The sequence below is a fragment of the Caretta caretta genome, chromosome 2, assembly GCF_965140235.1.
Source record: "Caretta caretta isolate rCarCar2 chromosome 2, rCarCar1.hap1, whole genome shotgun sequence".
In the NCBI taxonomy this organism is placed as follows: domain Eukaryota; kingdom Metazoa; phylum Chordata; order Testudines; family Cheloniidae; genus Caretta; species Caretta caretta.
This window is the reverse complement of record NC_134207.1, coordinates 38,889,047-38,902,698: the sequence shown is the minus strand read 5'-3', so window position 1 is coordinate 38,902,698 and position 13,652 is coordinate 38,889,047. Positions and strand designations below refer to the sequence as shown.

Sequence of the window (13,652 nt, the reverse complement as noted above, 5' to 3'; positions counted from 1 at the left end):
GATCTCTAATAGTTAGAAAAATGCACCAGCATTTAACATAAAGGTTTGTTTCAGCTCAGTAACGCCTAAAGAAGTGGTTATACACTTAAAACTCTCACATCTAAAACAGCCTTTGCTATATTAGAAGAAATTATTTCCATATGGGTAAGGTTTGTAGATTAATTTGGTAAACTTGCTAATTAATGAGCATGCAGCTCTTTAGCCCTCAGCTTTTTAAAATCTAATGAAAAGAAATATCCTCTTTACAGCATGGCTGCCTTTAAAGAAAATAAAAGTGGCACCAATACTGAATTTGCTTGTAAAAGCAGGCTAGTTTGCTCCTGGCAGCATGCTGGAAATTAACATGAGGGGAAAAGTATTTCACCAATATGCTGAAGAGTGACATTGGGACTGTTCAGGGCTGCTGTCAGAAGCTACAAATTAGTTTTATAAGAATGGCCATGCTGGGTCGGACCAAAGGTCCATCTAGCCCAGTATCCTGTCTTCTGATAATGGCCAATGCCAGGTGCTTCAGAGGGAATGAACAGAACAGGTAATCATCAAGTGATCCATCTCCTGTCCCTCATTCCCAGCATTATGCCTGCTTTAATCATGCCTTATAATTAAGGCTAAGATTTTGTCATGGATATTTTTAGTAAAAGTCAGGGATAGGTAATGGGCTTCCATGAATTTTTCTTTATTGCCCGTGACCAGTCTGTGACTTTTACTAAAAATATCCATGATAAAATGGGAAAGGACTGGGCAGCTGCAGGTGGCTGGGAGCTCTGGGGCCCCCACCACACTTGCAGGCTCAGAGCTCCAGGGTCCCTCTGCCCCGCCCCCTGCAGTGGAAAGCTGCAGTGTCCCCCTGCCCCCTCCCCAGCAGTGGGGGGCTGTGGAAATCCCCCTGATGACACAGTGGGGAGCAGTGGGGATCTCCCTGCCCCCCTATGGTGGCTAGGGGCTCTGGGGGTCCCCCTGCCTGCTCCCCAGCAGTGGGGAGCTGCAGGAATCCCCCTGATACTGCTGCAGTGGGGAGCTGTGGGGGGCCAGGGGCTCCAGGGGTCCCCCTGCAGCAGAAGGGAGCTGTGGGGATCCCCCTGACACCGCTGTGGTGGGGAGCTGTTGGAGTACCCCTGTGACACTCTGTATCTCAGGGGAACACCCTGCACCCCCATGTTCATCGTTATACAATGATTGTGTGGTATCCAATGCAAAGTTTGTCATGTAGAGTGTCTTCGGAAGGCTCATGATGCACTGAGCATTGGTGTTACAGTAATCTTATAGTAATGTTATCGGCTGCAATTTCATGTATATAGTTTTGAGGCTGCAAATGTGTCCTCATGGCTTAAAACAAGCCCGGGCAAAACTCTCCAGGAACAGAGGGGCAGTTCACACCTCATCAGGGCATGTATGGGACAAACCAAGCCCAGGCTCACAGGAACAAAGGACACTGGCCTAGGCAGCAACAAAGGATCTGTTGGACTCTCGAGTGAGTCATCCCCGTTCCCTTGGTCAGTTTGTGATTACGATGAAGTAATGCTCACCTGACCCTGAAGGGGTGGGGCGGGGCAAAGCCAAGAAGGAAGAAAGAACATGATAAAAGGGAGAGACATTTGCCATGCACTCTCTCTCTTCCACCTCTACAGACACCACCACCAAGCGAGTGAAGTGCTGACCAAAGGGGAGAGCCTGGCTGAAGGGCAACCAGCCAGCCTGTAGTGAGAAGAGTCTAAGTTTGGAAGGGCACTGAAAGTGTTAAGATCAGCTTAGAATGTGTTTTGCTTTTGTTTCATTTGACTAAATCCGACTTCTTATGCTTTGACTTATAATCACTTAAAATCTGTCTTTTGTAGTTAATAAATGTGTTTGTTTATTCTATCTGAAGCAGTGTGTTTGGTTTGAAGTGTGTCAGAGACTCCCCTTGGGATAACAAACCTGGTGCACATCAATTTCTTTGTTCAACTGATGAACTCATATAAGCTTGCAGCATCCAGCGGGCATAATTGAGCATTGCAAGATGGAGGTTCTGAGGGTTGTGTTTGGGACCGGAAATATTGGCTAATGTCATTCGGTTGCACAATCCAAGGAGCAGCTTACATGTAAGAGGCTGTGTGTGAACAGCCCAGGAGTGGGGGTTCTCACAGCAGAGCAGGATAAGGCTGGCTCCCAGAGTTGAGGATTGGAGTGACCTAGCAGATCACCAGTCCCGATAACACCAGGGGAACGTCACACCCCTTTCCCCCATGGTGGCCAAGGGCTGTGGGGGTGCCCCTGCCATGCTACAATGGCTGGGAGCTGCGGGTGTCCCTCTGTCCCCTGTAGTGGCTGGGAGCTGCATGGTATCCGCCCTGCCTGCGGCAGCTGGGTGCTTGGGGGCCCGCTGCCTCAGGCAATATGTCACAGCTCCCTTCCACAGAGGCTGAAATCACAGAGGTCTTTGGAAGTCATGGATTCCATGACTTCTAAAACCTCCATGACAAAATCGTAGCCTTACTTATAATTCAACATTTTTTGGCCTTAATTTAGCATAAAATAGTGAGAAATCTTTTTTTTTTGTGCTTCTCCTTTTGGTAATTCTCACTTTCCACTGACATTTCTTAATAAGGCTGTGCACATTTTTATTTTGAAAACAATGATCTTAAGAATGTAATTTTCAGTCATTTAAAGAGAAGTTCATCTCAGGCCACTTGAAAAAAGAAACAGTGCTGGTGATGGTGCCACACAGACAGCCCTGGAGCTGTAAGTCTTCACTATGTACGGAACAGGTACAGCACGGACAGAGGCTACGCAAGCTTCCCGCACCCTGAGGAACACAAAGTCTATCCCAGCTAAGTTTCGTGCATAAGATTAATTGCTAGTGATGTTACCGTTTCTCTTTGCACAGTCACAGATTCTTTTCCCTCACAGAGAACTGGTTATATCATCTTACATATACTTAGTCTGATCTTCATTTTGTTTTGAATTATTTCTTTCACAGTGCGTTTTCTTTTATTCTATTCACAAAACTTTCTGTCCAGATTCCTTACAATGGAGTAACAATTTGTTCAGACCATTTCACAGGGACCTGTTACGCAATTCCCCTTACGGTCACAGATCTACTGGAGTCTTTGGCTTTCCTCTTAGTCAGAATTCCCATGATAAAAGTGTGCACCTACAGGTTAGGCTGGTCTATAAATGCTGTGGCTGGGGCATAAGAGCAAGTTGTGACACTTTTGAAATTCTTTCCTTTACATCATGTGGTGGTTAAAGTGTATTCTGCCCTGTTTGGAATTTATTATAGGCCCCCATGATAAAAGTAACACATTTCTAAATGTTTACTGTCAGTCTACCATGGCTGGTCTTGCACTTTGACAGGAATCAAGGGAATATATGCATCAGATATAAGTGAAACACTTGGACCATTTTGAGAATGGGCAGCAGGTAGCATAGGCAGGGGAAGGCTGTGCCTCCCCAAACAGCCTGTTGTGGCCCCGCCCACACTCTGCCCCCAGACACTCTCTTGCCTGCTTCAGTTCCCTTCCCGCTCTTCTGTGGCCAAGAGGCTGGGGCAGGCATGCAGGCTGGGGCAATTGCACACAAGGCTGGGTCTGAGACCATGCTGTGCTACCTGTCCATGGGGGTGCTGGGACTGGGCTGCCCGCCCAGTGCTCTGAGGCTGGGGGCGCTCCATCCGCGCTGTCTACATGGCGCTCTGGGGCTGGGGGCGCTCCGTCCGCGCTGTCTACATGGCGCTCTGGGGCTGGGGGCGCTCCAGCCATGTGCCACCCACCCAGCGCTGGGGCTAGGGGCACTCCGGCGGTAGGGGTGCTCTGGCCACACCGCCCGCCTGGCACTCCACTAAAGTGTGTATATTTGTTCATAGTGGAGGGTTGATACAAGTGGAAAGCAGTGCTCGGTCTATGAATGGTCCTTCCTGCTGGTTCCCATTGCTGAGGGGCAGATGAAAGTTTGGGTTTGCTGGGGCAATAAAGACTCTTTTATCCTAGTTAACTGTTAAATACAAGCCACTGCTTGGAACCTAATCTTGCCCCAGAAGGAACCTGAGGTATGAAAATAATAGAGATTTTTACCAAACAACAGCAAAGGTTCTGATCTGATTCTTGATGTTTGTTAAAGCCTAAGACCAACAATATTTCTTATTCATTGTTAACATTTTTTGGCATTCAAATGATTTCCCATCACATGCTGCTAAAAATGTTTGTACATTTTTAAAAGTAGCAGCTGTTACTATTAAGACAATAATGGACTACAGGTAATTTAAATTATTTTAAAGCAGCAATGATTTCATTCTTCAGAATGACAGTATAATGGGTATGATTATTGCTACCATCCACAGCTTAAGCAAAAGGTGGCTATTTTAGTTATTAGCATTGTTCTACTGTTCATTGTAGGCCTGTACCTTTAAGTTTAGTATGAGATCCAGCTGAAAACTTTAAATCTTTAAAAGAACATTTCAAGCAGTTAATAGATGTTTAGTAATTGCTACTCATCATTTATATCCCTGACAAATCTTTCCCTATTGAAGTTTTTCAGCCAATTTGTATCATATGTACTGTAATTTTCAACTGTCCAGTTAAGTGTTGAGCTATGTGAATTTACTAAAAACAGTGATGTTTATTTCTAAAAAAAGCACAAGTTGCAGAAAATTGAAACAGAGCAGAGTTCAAAGTTGAGAACATGAAAGTGTTGTAAAGCACTTCAAACTGTTAACCCTTTTTAAAAACTGACTAGATCAACATCCACTTCATTTGTGAAGTACTGTCCTGTTCATAAATCCCACTATCAAATTTTGTGATTTTTACAGAGACATTTTCCTAGTTTAAACAGCCTTTCCCACCCACCCCCATTGTTGTGTGAAAGTGTGAAGCTTTGGGCTATAATCCAGATCAATGAAGGGTTGTGTCACTGCCAGCCCTGCAACCTTGGATGCCTCACAATGCTTTGCTGTTGTAGCTCCCAACCTGGGTCGCTCACAAACAGCATGCAGGTCACACCCTAAGTGTCTGTGTATAGATGCAGCACTTGTCCAGCAGTTCCGATCCCAGCAGCCTGACAGCAACACTCCAGTCGCACTCTGGCTTCCACCAGCCTTGGTTACTACTTCCAGGATCACCCCAACACAGTGATTTCCCCCAAAATGTTTTTTCTGCACTGTCCAGCCCTTTTCTGGATAGGTCAGATAGAGGTCTGTTGCCCAATATTCAACAGTTTATTACTTCAACTGGAGTTACCAAACAGTTCGATCATAAGGATCTGCACACCATACTACAAAGCACGGACAAACACAAACGCACGGTCAGAAGAATCATCCAGCCCAATTTTGCATTCAATCAGACTCCTGCAAGCTGGCACAGAAGGATTCCTGACAGTCCTCATAGTATCCACCCCACCAGCTTGTGCAAAATATTGGGATCAAAAACTGGTCAAGGATTGGCCAGGTGAAATTCGCAGAGTCTGCAGTGTGCCCTAGATGCAGCCAAGGAACCTCCCTCTCAGTAGTTCTTACAACCCAGGGTGCCTCGACTGAGAAAGTTCTACCTGTAGCTTGGTCCTGCCTGAAATTAGGGGCCAAGAACAGCCTTAGCATAATCGCTGGGCATGGACTCATCATTTTAGAGGTTACATTTTGAAGGACTATATATATGAACACGAAAGGACTTGTCTACACAGGGAAAGAAACCCGGAATAGCAAGTGAAAAATAGTTATTGTGCTTTAAATTCACACCCTAACTATTTTGCACTAACTTCCCCATGAATTCCCTGTGTAGACAAGTCCTAAGACCTTTAAATATGTTCTTAGGCATATCAGCAGCCAATGTAGATTCCACAGTGTGCGTTAATAGGCATAACTGATTCCCTTGCTCTTATGCCAGGAAGTACATTAACAGCTGCATTCAGCAACTACTGCAGTCTCCAGATCAGCATCAAGGGAAGCTCAGTTAGGAGCATGGAGGCATTGTAGTAGGCTTGCTGCCCTTGATAAGGAAGAGCATAAACGATCATGGCAAGGTATGTGGTCCAAGGGAAATGGGTGGCCCTCCCAGATAAATCCAGAGATGGCAACACTGAGCTGCACTCAACCACAGTCACAATATTTAAACCAAAACTCTTAACTAATAAAACCTTGTATTTTAATGCAAAATAAAATCCTCCAGCTCTAACATTTCAGTAGACTTTTCTATTTTAAAAATTTCTAATTTCAGTTATAAAAATACACAAGAAATGTAAGATGTTTTTATGTTGCCCTGTCTTCACTTTTTCTTCAAATTTGTAGCAAGTTCTAACTTGAGGGAGCAGTTAACTGGATCTTTAAAACTACAAGATCAAGAATGTTATAATTGTCAAGGAATTAGAAAAATGTGTAAGATATTGTTAAATTGAAGACTATTTTAATATAATTGATACTTTGCAACATATTTTTATAGGCAGTTCTAAAGAATCTATCACAGATCTTCCTCTCTTATCTTCTCAAAAACACCGTCCTCTTTATTTGGTCTAACCAAAATCCTTTTTCTTGGTATAAAACCAGAGTGAGCTATCTGCAGAGAAACAAATACACAGTTAAATACAGTAAGAGCACACAAATTACAGTAACCACAAAAACCAACAGACATTCAGAGATAAGTATGAACATTAATGCAACTAAAAAAAAGTTTATCAGACATTATCCTATTTTACTGATGCAGTGTATGGCACTTCTAGGTCGGCATTTAGGAGACAATTGCTCATTGGAGCAGGAAACTACTGTAAATGAGTTTTAATCATTGGAGCAATGTTTGTTTCAATGCTCTAAAGATGGGACAAATTGGGACATTTGGGGCTGCTTTTTATTGGTGTTATGCCTGAATAATAATGTCCCAATCCAGCAAATACTTACAAGTCTGTGCTTAACTTTAGTATGTGAGCAATTTTATTGAAGTTAGTGGGAATAGTCACATGCTTAAAGTTAGACATGTGGGTGTGACACTCTGTACCCGAAAGCAATACCCTGAAACCCTCATATTTACCATGGTGATATAATGATATGTTTTGTACAAAGTATGTCTTGTGAGGTATCTTTTAAAAAGTCTTAAACTGTATGTGCAGTCATTGTATGTGGAATTATGAAGTTTTGCTATATGTATGTTACTGAAATATGTTATGAAGTTGGAGACACCCACAACCAGTCTACATCTTAGCAAAGAACAGCATGGAGTTTCCTTCCGTGCAGACTGCCTGTCACCTTGCTCCCAGCTGTAAACACTTAAAGTGGGGGACAGGACTATAAAAAGAAGTGGCAGACACCCCTTCTCTCTCTCCCGGTGTATCTCTGGTTGCACGTCAGACGACAAAGGAAAACAGCCATTGGACTAGGGTGGGAAGGGAGAGGCCTGACCTGAGAGTTTGGCCAGTAATCTGCTGGAGCATATGGTGACAAACTTTGCTTGAATCTAATATAGTTTGTTAAGTTAGGCACCAGTAAGCAGTTTCTCATTATTTTTCTTGTAACCATTTCTGACTTTTATACCTTATTACTTATACTCACTTAAAATCTCTTTGTAGTGAATAAGCTTGTTTTATTTTATCTAATACAGTTGTTTAAGTTGAAGTGTTTGGATAATTATTTAAAATGATAAACTGGCATATTATTTCCTTAAAGGAATGAGACACTTAATATATTTGTGCTATCCAGGAGGGGGCTGGGCAGTACAAGACCTACGTTTTGGAGGGAAGATCTTGCACTGGGGAATTGTTCGGGTCACCCTGCAGCATAACTATAGCTACTAAGAGCCAAGGTGTGGCTGGCTGGCTGCAGAACACACAGCCAGAGCTGGGAGTGACTTACATGCTGGAGGCTATTTGTGAGCAGTCCAGGTTGGAGGCTACAGCAGCAAAGCACAACAACGGGCACCCCAAGGCAGAGATGACAACTACTCAGGGCTTGTCTTCTCTGTGCTGTGCTGCTGTAGCACTTTAGTGAAGATGCTCCTATGCCAAAGCGAGAACTTCTCCTGTTGGCGTAGTTAATCCACCTCTCCGAGAGGCGGGAGCTATGTCAACAGGAGAAGGGTGGATTTTTCACACCCCTGAGCAACGTAGTTATACTGATATAAGTCTGTAGTGTAGACCTGGCCTCAGTCTGGATTCTACTCCGGTATGTCACTCAGTCACTGACCTGACTTTGTTGGACGCTGGATTTTTTACTCTTCAGGGACTCAGGCATCTCAATCTGCTACACAGAGTAATTAAATTTAAAACACAGTAAACTCAAAGAAAGCAAGTATACAGACACCACATTGGGCCTGGCCCAGTTTCCATTGAATCCAATGGGAGCAGGAGCAGGCATTAGTTCATTTATTGACACTTTCTTAATCTGGTTCAAAGTCACCATAGCTTCTAAATAGTAGTACCAGCAGCAGCTGAAAATTAGCCATCACTGCAACATTTAAAATGTTAGCATATCTCTACTACAAATAATTTAGGGCTTAAAGATTAAATCAGTTTCAAAATTGGTCTCCATCTCCAATTACCCAATGTTTAATTATTAATTGCTTAAAACGGAACATAGAAGTCATTTGTTGCCTTCCTGTCCATTTTAATGAGGATGGTGATATCATAATCCAAGTACTAACCCAGCAGCACACATGCATTCTCTTCCTGTCACTTCTTAAAGAAAAAGAATTGAACATAACAGCTGTTCTACAATACCGTTAAATTTCAGGAAGTCAGCAAAGGTATTGACATTTATCACTCAGTCACTATAGCTAAGACCGCCACAGAAACACGTCTTGTGGGATAAGTATAAAATTAAAGATTAATTTGGTCAAGGATATGTATATGTGCTGTAAAGAAGGCCAGAATCAGCAAGTAAAAGAAGTCCATGAGAATAAGTAGTATTAGCTGTAGTGTGGGAAGGATGTATGGTTCCAAAAGTAACTAAGAAAATAAAGAGCTCCAGTAACAAGACAAAGAAAAACTGTCTTAAAAGAAATAAGCCCCAACCTTCCCATCGTTGCCGGTAAGCAAGAAATGCGGAGACAAGATAAGAAAGGAAAGGCCTTGGGAAGAAAGAAGGCTGTAATTCTTATCTGGATTAAGACTGGAAATAAGGGTGAAGTGTCTCAAATTTGTTTTTAGGAGAAGTCAGTAATGGCAAGGACATCACTTGTTTGTTAAAGGATATAAACAGTAAACTCTTAAAGGATTCATTGCTAATACCTGCCTGACCACATTGGAGCCAACCAATATGGGTCTAATCACTCCTGGGTTTAGCCCATTTGAAAATATCTTAATCATATGCTTATAAATGTTTTGTTACTGTTTGGATGTAGTAAATTGCTTATTAGTTAGGCTTTTAGGCATCTTTATAGCAACTGCATCAATTACCGTTTGGCCTTTGGTTTTTGGTGCTATCCCATATTAATAATTACAAATATTATTAATAAATCTAACACCTATAAAAGAAGTTCCTTTTTAAATTTAAAGAGACATTCAACGGTAACAGGGAACTGACTAGTAGTCTTTTCACTTTTTAAGTTTACTAAATTTCTCTCTTTTTAAAAAAAGGCCCTCTCTGTCTCAGTGTGAATTTTTCAAAAATTCAGACTGATCACTGCAAACATGGTGAACAAAATGTCTTAGCAGAAAACAAAAATTCAGACAGGACCTGAATCCAGCAAGTGAAGGGAGATATACAAGAGTTAAAAGATAAGTGTGCTTTGTCATATGTGATAAAAGTTAAAAGCTAGAGGGGGATGGAGAAAGACTAATATTAAACACCATTACAATAAAAGGTCATCTTTGAAATCCAGATCACACAATATGTTTTGACAGGTTTCAGAGTAGCAACTGTGTTAGTCTGTATTCGCAAAAAGAAAAGGAGTACTTGTGGCACCTTAGAGACTAACCAATTTATTTGAGCATCAGCTTTCGTGAGCTATAGCTCACTTCATCGGATGAAGGTGCCACAAGTCCTTTTCTTTTTACAATATTTTTTGTGACATTTCCACCACCTTGTCAATTCCATCTACAGTAAAAATACTGGAAACTGCAAGAGCCTTTTCTACACTGTGGATGCCACTGATGCAGCTGAATTGATGGTAGCAGCAATGGGAATTTCATTCCCATAAAAATTCCCTAGCATAGACAAATGAGAGTCACTGGTCAGCTGCCATATATTTAGGCACCAAGAGATGCAGATAGATAGCTTTGCTCACCATTTCTTTGTCTCCTTTGGTTGTCTTCATCAACTGTTCTGATATTATCTTTTTTAAGCAGCTACTCAGTAGAAATGCCTACATAGATAAACAGAATATATTCTAGTTTCTTTTGTTAAAGATTTACTCAACCTTATTTCCCCTTCCACTTTTCCTGGTAACTACTGAACTATTTCTTACCTAATCTGGTTAATTTTACCATGTGTTTAAAACATTTATGATCATCGAATTAGTTGTAATCCAATCTCACTGTGACTAAACCCGGACACCACCACTTAGAAAATGTAGGGTCGGTGTCTTTATTGTGGGTTCTGTACCGCAAGTTATTCTCTTATAATTACTCCCATTTTGTGCCGCTAAGGCAGCTGAACTACATTAAAGGCTGGTTTAGGCAAATTGCACTGGTAATGACAATACCAAATTAAGTATCGACCATACTTCTAATATACCTTAGACTCGAGTTTCAGAAGTGCTGAGAACTCAAAACTTCAACAGAAATAAATGGGAGCGGCAAGTGCTCAGCACCTTCAGATTCCCTTGTGTCTACATGCAAAAGTTGTTGCAACAATGCAAATGTTGACAGTGTGTTGCAATTGCGTGAAGCCAGTCTCACCGCCATTGCGCACTGCATGGTTACAGTGGTAGTGTGAACTTAAAGCAGTGGGCATGGCAGCACCACCAGTTCTATTGGGGCCAGATGCTAAGCCCATCAAAGTCTATGGGAGTCTTTCCATTGACTTCAGTGGGCTTTAGATCAAGCCCTGGGGTCCTCCCAGCACCTTTTCAGGCTATATTTTCTTCTTCTCACTTTTGAAGAAAGGGAAGCAGTTTTCCTACTTACAGAAGCCTAGGGGCAGCTCTAGTTAACAAATTCAGGAGGAAAATTAACAATGAGGGAATTTCAGTTTGGCTGCTCTCTTCCCATAACAGCGACCAAAGTGGTAAGCCTCTTGGCTTGTGAATATGGGGATGATTCATGTTCTTTTAAAACTCTGAGTAGCAGCAAAATAATGAGCTGCTACATAAGTGGGTGGACAATACAGAGTCATATTGGAATGCAGAAATAATGCGTGAAAAATTAAGCATTCTGATTTCACTTGTAAGTTCTTAACTGCTATTAATTTTGGCAGGTTTGGGGTGGGGGGGAAGGAAAGGGAGGAGAGAGGAGGAGAAAGAAGAACACACCACATTCCCTTTGTCCCCCCCCCCTTTTTTTTTTAAAAGCCAAGTACTAGGGATGGGCTGTACCAAGACCCCCAGATTCAACACCCCCCCGCAAAATCTGGATTCTTTCATATCCAGCTCTGAGTTTTGCAGCTGTAGTGCATAACTGTATATTGGCTACTTCTCTTTCTGAACACCTTTTTCTTTGAACCAGAGACCTGATGGGTAGGGTGGGACACTATTGAAATACTGTGGAAAAAGGGATTTTTAAAAATTGTTATGATTTACAATATGCTGGTGTAGATTTATATCTACCATATACCTATTTTGTATTTAACATAGTCTTGAGTGGAATATTCATGTGCATCATCTACCACGTGGAAGATGGGTCTAGTCATTAAGCGTTTCCACCACATTAACATTTGTGACTATCCACTGGGCTAGTAAATAAAAAAAAGAAGAGAAACACCTCTGCACACCATGCCAGGCTTGCAGCCCAGTGCAGGGCAATTTCTCTTGCCAACCTCAACCCTCTCTCTGGGGAGAAGTATTTGAGCTCCCATGTAAGTCTGTCGTTAGACTGAACGGGCAGAGACACAGCAGTTGTCCAGTTATAGGAGCCACACAAGCACTGAAGAGTAAATTCCAGCTCCATTGGCTAGCAGCCTACATCTCACCAAAGGCCTTTTTCTTTACTGCCCTGATGCTAACCTGTTTTGTGTAAAAGACGATCCATCTCCATGAGCCCGAATCATTGTACTCAAACCTGAGCTCTAGGGTCTCCTTGTGTCCTTGGTCTTTTGGCTGTGTAATAGCGCCCTGAAGAGGAAGAGAAGAAACTACCACAGAGAGGTATTAACTCAGAATCAGGGCTGGACTCTCCAGTCAGCCAGGTTCAGTTTGTGTGGCTTACAGGGCAAAAGTGAATTTGAAGCAGATGGAGATCTGTACTGAGTCCCCCTGCGAAGGGTGAAATCTCCGGGAACATAAAGTTGACTCAGGTGGCTCTGCTACCTCGTGCCAGTCCCGCTGTTCCACTCCACCTTCTAGCTTAAAGGAAGACAGCTGAAGGTACGTACGCCGGGGCAAGGTATCTGAGAATGAGGGAGCTCTGACCAGCTCCCTGACAGCCTTAATCTCACATAGGAAAAAAGTCATTTTGAATTAAATGTGTTGAAATATTTGGAGAGGTGCAATGTCAACAAGGTACTTACTAGAAAAGTGACCTGCCAGCACCTCACCCTGTTGATCTTGAAGCTGACTTCTTTGGTCTGGTTACTAGGTAACTTTATGCAGCAGCTGATCTCATTATTTCCTACATGAACAGCAGCAGAACAGCCTACTTCTGGATAGTCACAGGTGCAGGGATCAAGCTGTATGTATCCATAGTGCTGCACTTCCTGAACCAGCTCTAGAAACTGCACCAGAAACACAGAATCAGAAAGTGATGAAAAATAGTGTTCTACATGATCTTCTGTACAGAGGCAGTTGTGATCTAGTAACTAAGCAAGGCACAAAGAACCAAGACCCGATTTCTAATCCCAGCTCTACCAAGTCACTGTGGCCTTTAAGTCACCTATAGACCTAGAAAAGTTTTTCCAACTGAATTTTTTTTTTTCGCTAAAAATGCAGATTCGGCAACATCAAGCCATCTTGTGAATTGGTGTAAAATTCACCAAATTGTTTCAGTCAAACCCCCTCCCCATCTGAAACAATGGAAATGTTTTATTCTGACATTTTTTAAATTAAACTCATTTTTTTTGCTTCAGAAAAACTTTGTTTAGAAATTTCCTTCACTTTTATTAAACATTAATAGTGTTTAATAATGCTCATAAATGAAACATTTTGTTTTGGAGTGAATTAAATGTTTAACCCAAAAAATTTTCTTCAATTTTTTGGAATTGCAGTGAACCAAAAAAATCCATTATTCACCCAGCTCTAGTCATCTGGTGTCTCTGTGGCTCAGTTTATCTGTAAAATGGGTCTGAAAGTCACACAGGGAGAGAGAGAGAAGGGATAAATACAGAACATTATGATGCCATTTTTACAGAGTCACTTTTTAGAGAAAAACCAAATTAAATATATGTGGGGGCTGCAGCCTCAAGGGTCTTCATCCTGAAATATATTCTTTCAATAGATTTATATCATTTTAAAAGAGCACTTTACCTTCATTTTGTTTGCTGCTTTTTGTAGCAATTCCAGTTTCTGCAACTGTCCATCTGTGGGTTTGACCCAATTCTTCTCAATTTCCTGTAGTGCCTTATTTAGAAAAGTTAGTAAATTTTAACTAAAAAAAAAAAAAAAGGGATG

General features: G+C 42.0%; 1 protein-coding gene across 3 annotated transcripts in view; it reads right to left on the bottom strand.

The window, feature by feature from the left end:
- Window positions 1-6,096: 6,096 nt before the first annotated feature.
- Window positions 6,097-13,652, bottom strand: part of SNX31 (sorting nexin 31) — a 75,371-nt gene continuing 67,815 nt past the window's right edge. Inside the window, exons 9-14 of one of the 3 annotated variants that reach the window (XM_048841366.2) lie at window positions 13,509-13,601; window positions 12,557-12,760; window positions 12,054-12,161; window positions 10,179-10,256; window positions 8,138-8,194; window positions 6,097-6,521 (exon numbers count right to left, since the gene is read on the bottom strand). In XM_048841366.2, the coding sequence (XP_048697323.2) occupies window positions 6,426-6,521; window positions 8,138-8,194; window positions 10,179-10,256; window positions 12,054-12,161; window positions 12,557-12,760; window positions 13,509-13,601 (636 nt within the window). In that variant the 3' untranslated portion in view covers window positions 6,097-6,425. The remainder of the gene's footprint in view (window positions 6,522-8,137; window positions 8,195-10,178; window positions 10,257-12,053; window positions 12,162-12,556; window positions 12,761-13,508; window positions 13,602-13,652) is intronic. The other 2 variants (XM_048841367.2, XM_048841368.2) reach the window with 2 other exon arrangements.